Below are 14,303 nucleotides of genomic sequence, written 5' to 3' on the forward strand. Positions count from 1 at the left end.
CAGGGGGATGTTGGGGAGCAGGGAATGGGGCACCAGGGCCTTGGGAGATACCAGAGGATGGGGTGCCAGGTGGAGTGGGATGCTGCGGGATGGGTCACCAGAGCAGGGAATCTGGATCCAAGGGATGCCAAGGAAAGGGTTGCCAGGGGATCGGATGTCATGGGATAGGGTGTCAGGGGACGGGTGCCAGAATGAAGCCCGATGCCAGGGGTTGAGTCACCGGAGCAGGGAACTTGGATCCAGAGGAGCTAGAGGATGCCAGGGGATGTGATGCCAGGAGACAGGGTGCCAGGGGACGGGATGCCAGGGGGTTCAGAGCATGCCAGGGGATGTCATGGGATGGGATATCATGTGATGGGATGCCAGGGAACGAGGTGCCAGGGGATGGGATGCCAGGGGATGGTGTTTCACGGTCAATGGTGCTGCGGCGATGCTGGGGCAGGGGTGCAGGAGGCGGTACCGGGACAGCGGGTGTGAGCCCGTCCCCTCCACCCCCTCCATCCCCTCCATCCCCTCCATCCCCGCCGCTATTTGAAGTGCGACAGGAAATGCTCCACCGGGTACCGGGGGGAGTCGATGCCCAGCGCCTGGCAGAGCCCCAGCAGGCGCAGGCAAGCCTCGGCTCTGGTGTCTGCGGCACACGCCACACTCAACCAGGGCTCCTCGTACTCGCCGTCGGCCGCCGTCTCCTCGAACAGCCGGTTGAGGCGGACGAGCCCCCGGCCCTGCAGGTCCTGCAGCACCCGCAGCCCCCCCCCGGCCCCCAACACGGCTCCGTGCTCCGAGCCCAAGCACATCACCCCGGCCAGGTGCGTGCGGGGCTCGGGGCGAGCGGGCAGCACCGGCGGCAGCCCCAGCGCCACCAGCACGGCCGCAAGGAGCAGGTCGGCTCCGTAGACCTCCTGGATCCAGTCCCGGAGGTAGAACCCCCCCATGCGGGGGTTGATCTCCAGCAAGCGGGGCCCGGCCGGCCCCAGTTTGAGCTCCACGTTGAAGACCCCATCGCGGAGCCCGCAGGCCAGGCAGCAGTGCAGCGCTGCCCGCACCAGCTGCGCCTGCCGGTCCGGGGGCAGGCAGGACGGCAGGCAGGCAGCGGTCTCCAGGAAGGCAGGCAGACGCGTGGGGCCGTTGTCGGACACCCAAGCGCCCATCAAGCGCCCGTCGAACACCACCAGATCCACGTCATGCTCCGTGCCGGGCACGTACTCCATGAGCAGCATCGCGTTCCCCCAGCCCAAACCGATGCCAGGGTGGTCGGCATCGTCCCGCAGGTCTCGCCACAGCCGGGCCGCGTGTTCGTGGCACTGCTCGGGGGTCTCCACCAGCTTCACCCCGACACCCCCGGCCCCGAACTCCAGCTTGGCCACGGCCGGGAAGGGCACGGCCGCCGCCGCCCGCTCCACGTCCCCGTGGCTCTGCAGCCGGTAACAGGGCACGGCGAAGGCGGCCGGGGCCGGGCGGCCCCGACGGCAGCGCTGCAGGTGCTGGTGCGTGCGGCTCTTGTGCTTGGCCACACGGACGGCGGCGGCCGGGCTGCAGCGCAGCCCCAAGCGCTCGCACACCAGGGCCGCCAGCACCACACAGTCATCCCAATAGGAGAGGCAGGCGTGGGGCTGCAGGCCCCGGGAGCGCAGCAGCTCCGTCACCCGCTCCGCGTGCTCCTCGTCCCGTCGGTGCTCTCGGCTGTCGTAGGGCAGGAAGGTCTCCACCAGCCCTGCCGCGAAGTGCTCCGGGTCCGACTCCACCAAGTGGATCTGTGGCCCCAAAGAGGTGTGACCGTGGGGGGCACAGCCCCAGATGCACCCGCTGGGGGAGCAGAGCTTTCACTCTGGAGCCTACCAATGGCAGCGCGCCCCACACCATAGAACCATAGAACCATGGAATGGTTTGGGTTGGAAAGGACCTTAAGATCATCCAGTTCCAACCCCCTGCCATGGGCAGGGACACCTCACACTAAACCATGGCACCCAAGGCTCTGTCCAACCTGGCCTTGAACACTGCCAGGGATGGAGCATTCACAGCCTCCCTGGGCAACCCATTCCAGTGCCTCAGCACCCTAACAGTAAAGAACTTCCTCCTTATATCCAATCTAACCCCCCCCATTGGAGCATCCCGAGCTCCTCACCTTCAATCCATACTCGCGAGCTGCATCCCAGACGAAGCTCTTGCTGATGCCACCAGCTCCGATGAGCAGGATGTCCTTGCCCTCAACGACGTGCCGCTGCGCCCGGTGCAGCATGGCCTCAGCCAGCAGCCGCGCCGTGTCCCCGTGGGGCTGCCCCACAGCGCGCCCCATAGCCTCGGCCAGCAGGCAGGTCTCCAGGCACCGCTGGCTGTTGGTGGACAGGGCCACCAGCTCCAAGGTGTCATCCACGCACGCCAGCAAGAAGTCCACACCTGGGGATGATGATGGGGCCGTGGTGCTCCCTGGTGCCACCACCACCACCATGGGTGTCCCCCCCCATCCCCACACTCACCCATGATGTCGGTGTGGGCACGGGCACCACCGCGCTGCTCAGGGCTCAGCTCGGCCTCGGTGGCCAGGACCGCAGCCATGGCAGCCTCGGCAGCCGCCCGCAGGCGCGTGGCCAGGGCCTGGCGCTGAGCAGGGGCTGCCACCCCCCAGAGCTCCAGGCTGGAGTCCAGCGCCTGTGGCAGCACCGCACCGTGATGCACCGGGGCCTCGGCGCGCCCCATGGAGCAGCACACCTGTGGGGCAGCGGTGTGGGGGGTATGGGGTTATCCTGTGGGCTGGGGGCATGTGGGGGTGACAGGGTATGGGGATGTGACCAGGGCATGGCGATATGGATGGCCATCGTAGACTGGGGACATGCAGGGCAACAGGGCATGGGGCACAACCAAGGTGTGGGGACATGGGGTGTCATCCCGTAGACTGGGGGTACGCAGGGATAACAGCGCATGGGGATGTGACCAAGGCATGGGGACATGGGGTGTCACCCCATGGGGAAAAGCAGGCGTAATAGGGCATGGGGATGTGATCAGGGCATGGGGATGTGACCAAGGCATGGGGACACAACCAAGGCATGGAGACATGGGGTGTCACCCCATAGACTGGAGACATGGGGTGTTATCCCATAGACTGGGGACACACAGGAACAACAGGGCAAGGGGGCATGGATGCCCACCATAGCCTGAAGACATGCAGGGACAACAGGGCATGGGGATGTGATCAAGGCATGGGGACATGGATGGTCACCATAGCCTGGAAGTCCACCAGCACATGGGGACATGGATGGCTACTACAATCTAGGGGTAATCAGGACCATCATGGGGATGTGGATGGCCACCATGCCCTGGGTTCACATAGGGCCACCAATGCTTGGGGACATGGATGGCCACCATAACCTAGGGACACTTAGGGCCACCAAGGCATGGGGACACTCATGGCCACCATAAGCCAGCGACACTTAGGGCCACCGAGATATGGGGATGTGAATGGGCACCATCATCTATGGACACTTAGGGCCACCAAGGTGCAGGGACAAGGATGACCACCATAGCCCAGGGTCCCCCAGGACCACCAGGGCCCACATCCATGTGCTCCCACCCCATTCCCTGCTGTGCTCCCACCCCATTCCCTGCTGCCCATACCTGGCAGAGCCGGGGTCGGTCCCCCCAGGACCTGCAGACCAGGGTGCAGATGCGCATGGCCAGGGGCAGCCGTGGGGCTGGGCTGCCTGGGGGGCGAGGGGCAGGGCAGGCACAGCCGCACGGCAACAGAACCGGAGTCCCTGCCCGAACCCCCCCCCCCCAGTGGCCCTGGGCAACCCCAGTGTCACCATCATCCCCTCTCATCACCACAGGGCACCATAGGGGTCCAGTGTCACCATCATCCCCCCTCCATCACCCCAGTTCACTATAGGGGTTCAGTGTCACCATCATCCCCCCTCCATCACCCCAGTTCACTATAGGGGTTCAGTGTCACCATCATCGCCCCTCCGTCACCCCAGTTCACCATAGGGGTCCAATGTCACCATCATCCCCCCTCTGTCACCCCAGGGCACCATAGAGGTCCAGTGTCACCATCATCCTCCCTCCATCACCCCAGGGCACCATAGGGGTCCAATGTCACCATCATCCCCCCTCCATCACCCCAGTTCTCCATAGGGGTCCAATGTCACCATCATCCCCCCTCCATCACCCCAGTTTACCATAGGGGTCCAATGTCACCATCATCCCCCCTCCATCACCCCAGTTCACCGTAGGGGTCTAATGTCACCGTCATCCCCCCCTCCATCACCCCAGTTCACCCAGGGCACGATGGGGCTCCAGCCCCACACTACCCTGTGGCTCCATCACGGCCCCCAGCACCCCAAGGTTGGGTTCCCATTGGCCACCCCAGGAGGGGATGAGTTCGGGTCCAGCCTGGACCCCAATGCGGGTGATGGGGACCCAAAGGGGACCCAATGGGGGGGGTCCCTCCCCCCCCCCCCCCCCCCCCCCCCCCCCCCCCGAGCTCGGGGGTCTTACGTGGGGGGGGCGCGGGCACGCGCGCGGAGGGCACGAGCGCCTCCACGAGGACGCTGTCGTCATCCCGCAGCGCCCGCAGCCGCGCGCCCACCGCGCGCGCCACCGCCGCCCCCTCCGCCTTCGGGTGCGCGCTGCGGGCACCGGAGCCGCGCCAGCGCCAACCCGCGGCGCGCACCGCGACCTGAGGGAGAGCGGCAGGGACCATAGAGACCCATAGAGAACATAGAGACCATAGAGACACATAGAGACCCACAGAGACCCATAGAGACCCATAGTGCCCATAGAGACCCATCGAGACCCATAGCGACCATAGAGACCCACAGAGACCCATCAAGACCCATAGAGAACATAGAGACCCATAGAGACCCATAGAGACACATAGCACCCATAGAGACCCATAGAGACCCACAGAGACCCATAGAGACCATAGAGACCATAGAGACCTATAGAGACCCATAGCGACCATAGAGACCATAGAGACCCATAGTGCCCCATAGAGACCCATAGAGACCCATAGAGAACATAGAGACCATAGAGACCCATAGCGACCCATAGAGGCCCATAGAGACCATAGAGACCATAGAGACTATAGAGACCCATAGAGACCCATAGAGACCATAGAGACCATAGAGACCCACCGAGACCCATAGCGACCATAGAGACCCACAGAGACCCATAGAGACCCATAGAGAACATAGAGACCCATAGAGACACATAGCACCCATAGAGACCCATAGAGAACATAGAGACCCATAGAGACACATAGCACCCATAGAGACCCATAGAGACCCATAGTGCCCATAGAGACCATAGAGACCATAGAGACCCATAGAGACCCATAGTGCCCCATAGAGACCCATAGAGAACATAGAGACACATAGAGACCCATAGAGACCATAGAGACCCATAGAGACCCATAGAGACCCATAGAGACCATAGAGACCCATAGCGACCCATAGAGACCCATAGAGACCATAGAGACCATAGAGACTATAGAGACCCATAGAGACCCACAGAGATCCATAGAGACCATAGAGACCCATAGAGACCCATAGCGACCCATAGTGACCATAGAGACCCATAGCGACCCATAGAGACCCATAGCGACCGATAGAGACCCATAGCGACCCATAGTGACCATAGAGACCCATAGAGACCCATAGCACCTATAGCGACCCATAGCGCCCATAGAGACCCATAGAGACTCATAGCGACCATAGAGACCCACGGGTGCTCCCTGTGCCTCACCATGCCCATGCCCCCTATACCCCAGCCATGCCCCCCATCTCCCTCCATTCCCCACCATACCCATGCCCCCCATGTCCCCCTTACACCCCCTATGTCCCCGCCCACGACCAGTCTGTGTCCCGTGGGTGCTCCCATTCCCCACCATACCCATGCCCCCCATGACTGCCCCCATTCCCCCCATACCCATGACCCCCATGGGTGCCCCATTCCCCCCATATCATTGCCCCCCATAGCTGCCCCATTACCCCCACACCGCTGCCCCCCATGTCTGCCCCATCCCCCCCATGGCTGCCCCCCATGTCCCCGCTCACCTCCCGGTACCTCTCCATGTCCGCCCCCCCCAGGAACTCCCGCAGCTCCTCCCTCACCGCCGCCTCCTGCTCCTCCTGCCGGCCTCGCCTCCGCACCAGCCTCACCCCGGGTGCCCGCAGCCCCTCGGGCCCCTCCCCTCCGAGCCCCCCCCCCACGAAGGCCACGCAGGGGGGCACGGGCAGCCCCGCCCCCGCCGCCAGCACCCAGCGGCCCCACACGGGGTCGTCCAGGCGGCGGCGCAGGGGCTCCGAGCCCCCCGTGGGGCAGTCGAGGTCCCGGGTGAGCTCCGGGACCCAGCGTCCCTCCGGGCCCCCCCCCCCCGCACGCCCCCAGTACGTAATGGGCCCTGCGGGGGGGGGTGAAGGAGCCCAGGGAGCTGCGGCCCCCGGTGCTGAATGAGACCCCCCGGGACAGCAGCAGGGATGAGGCCCCCGGGGAGGAGGTGGAGGGGACCCTGCGGACCCAGGACGGGGAGAGGCAGAGAACCATGGAGCCTGTGGGGTGTGAATGGGGTTAATGGGGTTAATGGGGTTAATGGGGAGATGGGGGAATGGGGGCAGCTGTTGAGGTAAGGGGAAGGGGATGGGGTGGTGCTGGGGGTGCCCATCAGCACCGTGGGGTGGGATTTGGGGTTGATAGTGGGGTGTACTGGGGTCAATGGGGATGGAGATGGGGGAAAATGGGGGGATAAAGGGGGCAGTCATTGAGGTACGGAGGAGAAGGGGGGTGATGCTGGGGGTGCCCGTCAGCACCGTGGGGTGGGATTTGGGGTTGATAGTGGGGTGTGATGGGGTCAATGGGAATGGAGATGGGGGGTAATGAGGGCACCCATTGAGGTAAGGAGAACAGGATGGGGTGATGCTGTGGGTGCCCGTCAGCACAGTGGCGTGGGATTTGGGGTTGATAGTGGGGTTTGATGGGGTCAATGGGGATGGAGATGGGGGAGATGGGGGGATAAAGGGAACACCCTTTCAGGTAAGGAGGATAAGGGGGGGTGATGCTGTGGGTGCTTCTCAGCACCGTGGGGTGGGATTTGGGGTTGATACTGGGGTGTACTGGGGTCAATGGGGATGGAGATAGGGGGTAATGAGGGCATCCATTGAGGTAAGAAGGAGGAGGGGGGTGATGCTGTGGGTGCCCCCCAGCACCATGGGATGGGATCTGGGGCTGATACTGGGGTGCAATGGGGTTAACGAGGCTGTAGATGTGGGGCAGAGGGGTGGTAAAGGGGGCACCCATTCAGGTAAGGAGCACAAAGGGGGGGGTGTTGCTGCGGGTGCCCCCCAGCACCCCTGGGTGGGATATGGAGGGTCACTGGGGTGCACTGGGGATAATGGGGCCGGAGATGTGGGCTATGGGGGGCTCTGCCTCAGTTTCCCTCCTGGTCATGCAGGGGATGCCTTGGCCCGGAGCACCCGTGTGGGTTCTCGGGTGTCTCGTATGGGGTGGGGGTCAGGACCCACCTGGGCAGCGGTTGCCTCCCTCCACCAGGACGGGCAGGAAGGTGCTGGGGCAGCCCAGGATGCAAACGGTCATGGCCGGGGGGCCGCATTCTGCCAGGGAGGGCAGGGTCAGCAGATCCGCATGGGGACACTGCGGTCACCCTGTCCCCGTCACCCCCATTGCCCCCATTGTCCCCATTTCCCCCCTTGCCCCCTTTTCCCTGTTCCCCCCATTGCCCCCATCACCCCCATTGCTCCTCATTGCCCCCATTGCACCCATTCCCCCATTTCCCACCTTTGCTCCCTTTTCCCTGTCCCCATCACCCCCATTGCCCCCATTGCCTCCATTGCCCCCTTTTCCTTGTCCCCCCATTGTCCCCATCACCCCCATTGCCCCATCACCCCTATTGCCCACCCTTGCCCCCTTTTCCATGTCCCCATCACCCACATTGCCCCCATTGCCCCTGTCACCCCGATCACCCCCATTGCCCCCACTGCACCTATTGCCCCTCATTGCCCCCATTACCCAAATTGCCCCCCATTACCCCCATCGCTCCCATCACCCCCATTACACCCATTACCCCCATCCCCCCATTACCCCCATCACCCCCATCGCCCCCATCACCCCCATCACCCCCATCACCCCATTGCCCCCATCACCCCCATCACCCCCATTACCCCTATCACCCCCATCCCCCCCATGCCCCCCCCCCCTTACCGGTGCCGTGCTCCTCGCCCCGCTCCACGGTCGGGGGCAGCCCCTCCGCCCGCAGTTCGCTCTGCAGCCGCTCGTAGGCTCGGGCGGCCCCGTCGGTGTCGTCGCTGTCCTCGGGCTCCGGCTCCGGCTCCTCCCCCCCGGGGGGCTCCGGCTCCCCCCAGCCCGGACCCAGCGCCTCGGGCCCGGCCCAAACCGGATCCTGCGGGAGCGGAGCCGGATCCGAGCTCGGGTGGTCCTGAGAGAGCTGCGGGAACAGAGAGAGGGGAGGGATGGGATGGGATGGGATGGGATGGGATGGGGATGGGATGGGGATGGGATGGGGATGGGATGGGGATGGGGTGGGATGGGATGGGATGGGGATGGGATGGGGATGGGATGGGGATGGGATGGGGATGGGGATTGGGATGGGGATGGGGATGGGATGGGGATGGGGATGGGGATGGGGATGGGATGGGATGGGAAGGGAAGGGATGGGGATGAGATGGGATGGGATGGGAAGGGATGGGATGGGGATGGGATGGGATGGGATGGGGATGGGGATGGGATGGGATGGGATGGGATGGGGTGGGATGGGATGGGATGGGATGGGGATGGGATGGGGATGGGATGGGGATGGGATGGGGATGGGATGGGATGGGAATGGGATGGGGATGGGATGGGATGGGAATGGGATGGAGATGGGATGGGATGGGATGGGATGGGATGGGATGGGGATGGGATGGGGATGGGGATTGGGATGGGGATGGGATGGGGATGGGGATGGGGATGGGATGGGGATGGGATGGGATGGGAATGGGATGGGGATGGGATGGGAATGGGATGGAGATGGGATGGGATGGGGATGGGATGGGGATGGGGATTGGGATGGGATGAGGATGGGGATGGGGATAGGGACAGGATGGGATGGGAGGGGATAGGGATGGGGATGGGATGGGATGGGATGGGGATGGGGATGGGGATGGGATGGGGATGGGGATGGAGATGATGGAGATGGGATGGGGATGGAATGGGCTGGAATGGGGCTGAAGTGGGCTAGAATGGCTGGAATGAGCTAGAATGTTGGCATGGGGCTGCCATAGGGCTGGAATGGACTCATGGCTTGGCACGGAGCTGGTATGGGGCTGGAATGGAACTAATAGGTTGGCATGGGGCTGGCACAGGTCTAAGGGGTTGGAATGGGCTAATGGGTTGTTATGGAGCTGGCATGAGGTTAATAAATGGGGATGCAGCTGGCATAGGACTGGCCTGGGGTCAATGCATTGATATGGGTCTAAGGGGGTGGCATAGGGCTGGCCTGTGGCTAGAATGGGTTAATGGGTGGGTATGGGGTGGATATGGGGCTGTCACAGGACTGGCATGGGGGTGGCACAGGGCTGATGGGTTGGGATGGGGCTGGCGTGGGACTAGCATAGGGATAATGGATTGGGATGGGGCTATTATGGGACTGGAATGTGGCTAATGGGTTGGCATGGGGCTGATGGGTTGGGATGGAACTGGCATGGAATTCACATGGGGATAATGGGTTGGCATGGGGCTATATGGGGTGGTACAGGAATAAGGGGCTGGTGCAGGGTTGGCATGGGGCTGGGGGTATGTCATGGGGCTGGAATGGGGCCAAGGGGATGGCATGAGGCTGGCAGGGAGATGGCATGGGGCTGAGGGACTGTCCTGAGGTGGGCATGGGGCTGGCATGAGCTGATGGGCTGGGATGGAGCTGGCATGGGGCTGGGATAGGGATAATGGGTTGGGATGAGTTAGGATGGGTATAATGGGTTGGTATGGAGCTGGCATTGGGCTTGCATGGGGATAATGGGTTGGGCTGGGCTGGGGCTGAGGCACTGGCACGGGGCTGGGATGGGGTTAAGGCGCTGGCACGGGGCTGCCATGGCTCTGCCCCGGGTCCTAAAGGGGCCGGGCCGGTCCCCGGGCTCAGCGCCACCGCCTCGGGGCCCCGGGGCCGTGCCAGGCGCTCCCGGACAAAGCAGGCCCTTGTCCCGCGGGGTCACGCGGCCGGTGGGCACCGAGCGGCACTGCCCGGCACCACCGGCGCTCACCGGGGCCGTTCCCCCCCCCCCCGGCCCCACTCACCATGATGGGGACCGGGGCGCTGCAAGAGACAGACGGGTATGGTCAATGGGGGTCAATGGGGACCCAGATACCCCCACCACCACCACCAGTATCCTCCCGTTGGTGACCCCACGTTGTGCCCTCGGTGACCGCGGTTAAGCCGCAGCTGGATGGATGTAATCAGCTCGGCACAACCGGGGTCAGCCTCGGGGTGCTCTGGGGGGGGCACGGACACAAATGGGGACCCCCTGCTTTCCATAGGGTGCTCCATACCCCTGCTGGGTGCTTGGGCATGGGGGAGAGGCACGGAGCAGAGCACCCACCCCGGCTCCCCCAGCCCTGCTCCTATAAACCCCATAGGGGAAGCAGCACCCCAGGCACCACGGGGACGGTGTCCCCATGGGGTGACAGGATGGGGGTGCCCTCCCCACCAATGAGCACCCCCCAGCACAAGGAACCCCCCGTGACCCACACATGGGGCAGCCACAGGGGGGGTCCCTGCGGGTCCGGTGCCCCCCTCCCCCGCTGGGGACCACCCCGTGCCCGGTCCATCCCCATCCTTGGGGTGTCCCCGTTGCCCCCGGTACCTCGGGCTGGAGCCGCGGCCGCAGAGGGACGGAGCCTCGGGGCCGCTGCCCTTTAAACCCCCCCGGCCCCGTGGCCCGGATTAGGGGGTGGCAGCGGTGCCACAGAGCCCCATTGTCCCCTCGGCCCCAGCCACGCTCCCACCGCGGCCCCGGCCCCGCTCGCAGCCGGGACCCGGCCCTGGGGGGGGCCCTGCGCGTCCCCGGCCCCGCTGCACGTCCCCCGGCCCCGTGCCAGCTGCCAGCGGCGTCACCGGCACCGTCACCCGCGGGCACAGAGCCACCGGCGCGGCCACCGCGGCCGCAGCGGGGACGTGGCACAGGCAGGGGCAGAGCCATGACACAGGCATGGGACAGCCATGACACAGGCATGGTTACAGCCATGACACAGGCATGGTTACAGCCATGATACAGGCATGGTTACAGCCATGATACAGGCATGGTCACAGCCATGACACAGGCATGGTTACAGCCATGACACAGGCAGGGTCAGAGCCATGACACATGCATGGTTACAGCCATGACACATGCATGGTTACAGCCATGACACAGGCATGGTTACACCCATGGTCACAGCCATGACCCAGCCATGGCCACAGGCACCCCATGTGTGCCATGGTGCTCTGGGCACATGTACATGTGTGTGTGTGTACAGATGTGTGCATGGATACAGGTGTGCACACACATGAATGTGTATGTGTGCACACGCATGCTGACACATGTATGTACACACACAGATGGGTCTACACATGTATACAGGCACAAACATGCATACATACACATGCATGTATGTATGCACACAGAGACACGTCTGCATACATGTGTGTGCACAGATAGGCCCATGCAGCCATGCACGGACATGTATGTGCATGCAGACATGCACACAGGTAGACACAAATATGTGCACACACATGCACATACACACATGCACATACATGTGTGTGCACATGCACACAGACACCAGCATGCACACACATGCACGCACATCTATGCATACACAGACATACCTATACACGTGTGTGCACATGCACACACACACATGTACACCCACGAACATATACACACACACATGCACACAGTCACAAATATGCACACACATGCAAACACATGTGTTACAGACACGAACATGCACATACATGCACACATGCTTGCATGCACATGTACACACAGATGTATACACATGTACACATACACATGTATACACCTGCACACATGTACATACTGCACATGCAAGTGTACACACATGGACACACGTACACAAACACATGCACATGTATGTACACACATGCACACACACACGTACGAACACATACACACACATGTGCATACATGCACACACATATGTACACATACACACGTGTACATACATGCACACACATGCACACACACATGCACACTCATGCACACACATGCACACCCTCGGACCTGGATCCCACCACTTCTGCACCCCTGTCCCAGCACCAGCACCCCCAGATGGCACCCGGACCCCCCTGCTTCTACCCACCGGCGTCAGTCGGTCTGTGTCTGTCGGTGGCTCGGTGCTCTATGCTCTGTCTGTGGGTGCCTCCGTTTTCTATGGGTCTGTCCGTCGGTGCCTCCGTGCTCTATGGGTCTGTCTATCGGTGGCTCCGTGCTCTATGGGTCTGTGGATGACTCCGTGTTCTATGGGTCTGTCTCTCTGTGGCTCCGTGTTCTATGGGTCTGTCCGTCGGTGGCTCCGTGCTCTATGGGTCTGTCCGTCGGTGCCTCCGTGCTCTATGGGTCTGTCTATCGGTGGCTCCGTGTTCTATGGGTCTCTCCGTCGGTGGCTCGGTGCTCTATGGGTCTCAGTGTCCGGTGCTGTCTCTGTCTCCTCTCTCTGTGGGTCACTGTGTCGCTGGCTCCGTCCGGTGCTCGCAGCCCGTCCCTATCCCGGTGCTGGCGCCGCTTGCCCGGGCGGGGCGGCCCCGGGGGGGAGCAGGGGGGGGAAGCGGGGGGGGGGGGGGGGCGGTCCCGGGGGGAGCCGAAGGGAACCGGGGGGGGGGGGGGGATGCGGGGAGCGGAGCCCTGGGACGGGCCCGGGAGCAGCGCGGAGCCGGGAGCGGGGGGGGGCCGGGGTCAGGCGGGGCCGGCGGTAACGGTGACACCGCGGGGCAGAAATGTGAGCGGCTGATCCCAACCCGGGAGCTGTTCCCGACCCGGCGGGGAACGGGGAGGAACGGGGTGGATGGCACGGAGTACATGGGATAGCACAGCACGGAGTACATGGAATAGCACAGCACGGAGTACATTGGATGGCATATATGGCACGGCACAGCATACATGGAATGGCATCGCATATATGGCACGGCACAGCATGGCATACATGGCATGGCACGGCATACATGGAATGGCACGGCGTACATGGGATAGCATGGCTTACATGGCACGGCGTACATGGCACGGCATGGCATGCATGGAATAGCATGGCTTACATGGCACGGCATGGCATACGTGGCACGACATACATGGCACAGCATACTTGGCACGGCATAGCATACATAGCATGGCATGACACACATAGCATGGCACGGCATACATAGCACAGCATGGCATACATGGCACGGCACAACACAGCACATGTGGCATGGCATAGTATGCCGTGCACAGCATGGCATGGTATATATAGCATGGCACAGCACAGCATGGCACGTGCAGTATGGCATGGCTCTGTATGCCCTACATGGCATGGCATGGTAAGGCGTGCACAGGCACAGAGTGGTGTGGTTTAGCATTGCAAGGCATGGTATACATGGCACGGCCTGGCATACATGGTACAGCATGGCATACATGGCACAGCATGGCATGCATGGATGGCATACGTGGCACGGCATGGTATACATAGTACGGCATGGCATAAGTGGCACATCATGGCATGCATGGCACAGCATGGAGTACATGGCACAGAATGGTATACATGGCACATCATGGTATACATGGCACAGCAGGGTCTGGCACAGCACAGCATGGCACAGTGTATCGTGGTGCACCCTGTGTATCTGCCAGGGCTTGGCACGGGCTGGGCAGTACCCACTGCTGTTTACCTGGGCCCCTCCTTGGGTACCGGTTGGGGACTGGTGCAGGCAGGGAACGGGCAGGGGCAGCTCCCCCCTCCCTGGGCCGAGCCACAATGGGGCTCACCCCTTGGCCCCCCCATTCCCTGCGCTGTTCCCGGAGGATCCCGGGCTTGGGGCTGCCCTGGGGACCCTGGGGTGGCAACGGGCACCTGGCAACGGCCCCGGGCTGCTCACAGCGGCGGCCCCGAGGGCATGGGGGGTACAGGGACACCGGGGGGGGTACAGGGACACCGGGGGAGGGGGGTACAGGGACACCGAGGGGGGGGGGGGGGGGTGCAGGGACACCGGGGGGGGGTACAGGGACACCGGGGGGGGTACAGGGACACCGGGGGGGGGTACAGGGACA

At 63.2% G+C, this 14,303-nt stretch overlaps 1 protein-coding gene and 1 long non-coding RNA gene across 2 annotated transcripts; both read right to left on the reverse strand.

Annotated features, from left to right (window-relative positions):
- Window positions 1-517: 517 nt before the first annotated feature.
- CARNS1 (carnosine synthase 1) lies at window positions 518-7,602 on the reverse strand. The gene is given in 8 exon segments (XM_034062137.1): window positions 518-1,754; window positions 2,126-2,397; window positions 2,478-2,709; window positions 3,613-3,698; window positions 4,492-4,672; window positions 6,051-6,356; window positions 6,358-6,545; window positions 7,515-7,602. Coding segments are annotated over 8 exon segments (2,565 nt in total). The 5' UTR covers window positions 7,588-7,602; the 3' UTR covers window positions 518-527.
- Window positions 7,603-8,217: 615 nt separating this feature from the next.
- LOC117436077 (uncharacterized) lies at window positions 8,218-12,410 on the reverse strand. The gene is made up of 3 exons (XR_004549569.1): window positions 12,367-12,410; window positions 10,300-10,318; window positions 8,218-8,455 (listed from the first exon to the last, which is right to left on the reverse strand). It is a non-coding gene; the product is annotated as an uncharacterized lncRNA (long non-coding RNA).
- Between the last annotated feature and the right edge of the window lie 1,893 nt (window positions 12,411-14,303).

Source organism: Melopsittacus undulatus, chromosome 4 (genome assembly GCF_012275295.1).
Source record: "Melopsittacus undulatus isolate bMelUnd1 chromosome 4, bMelUnd1.mat.Z, whole genome shotgun sequence".
In the NCBI taxonomy this organism is placed as follows: Eukaryota; Metazoa; Chordata; class Aves; order Psittaciformes; family Psittaculidae; genus Melopsittacus; species Melopsittacus undulatus.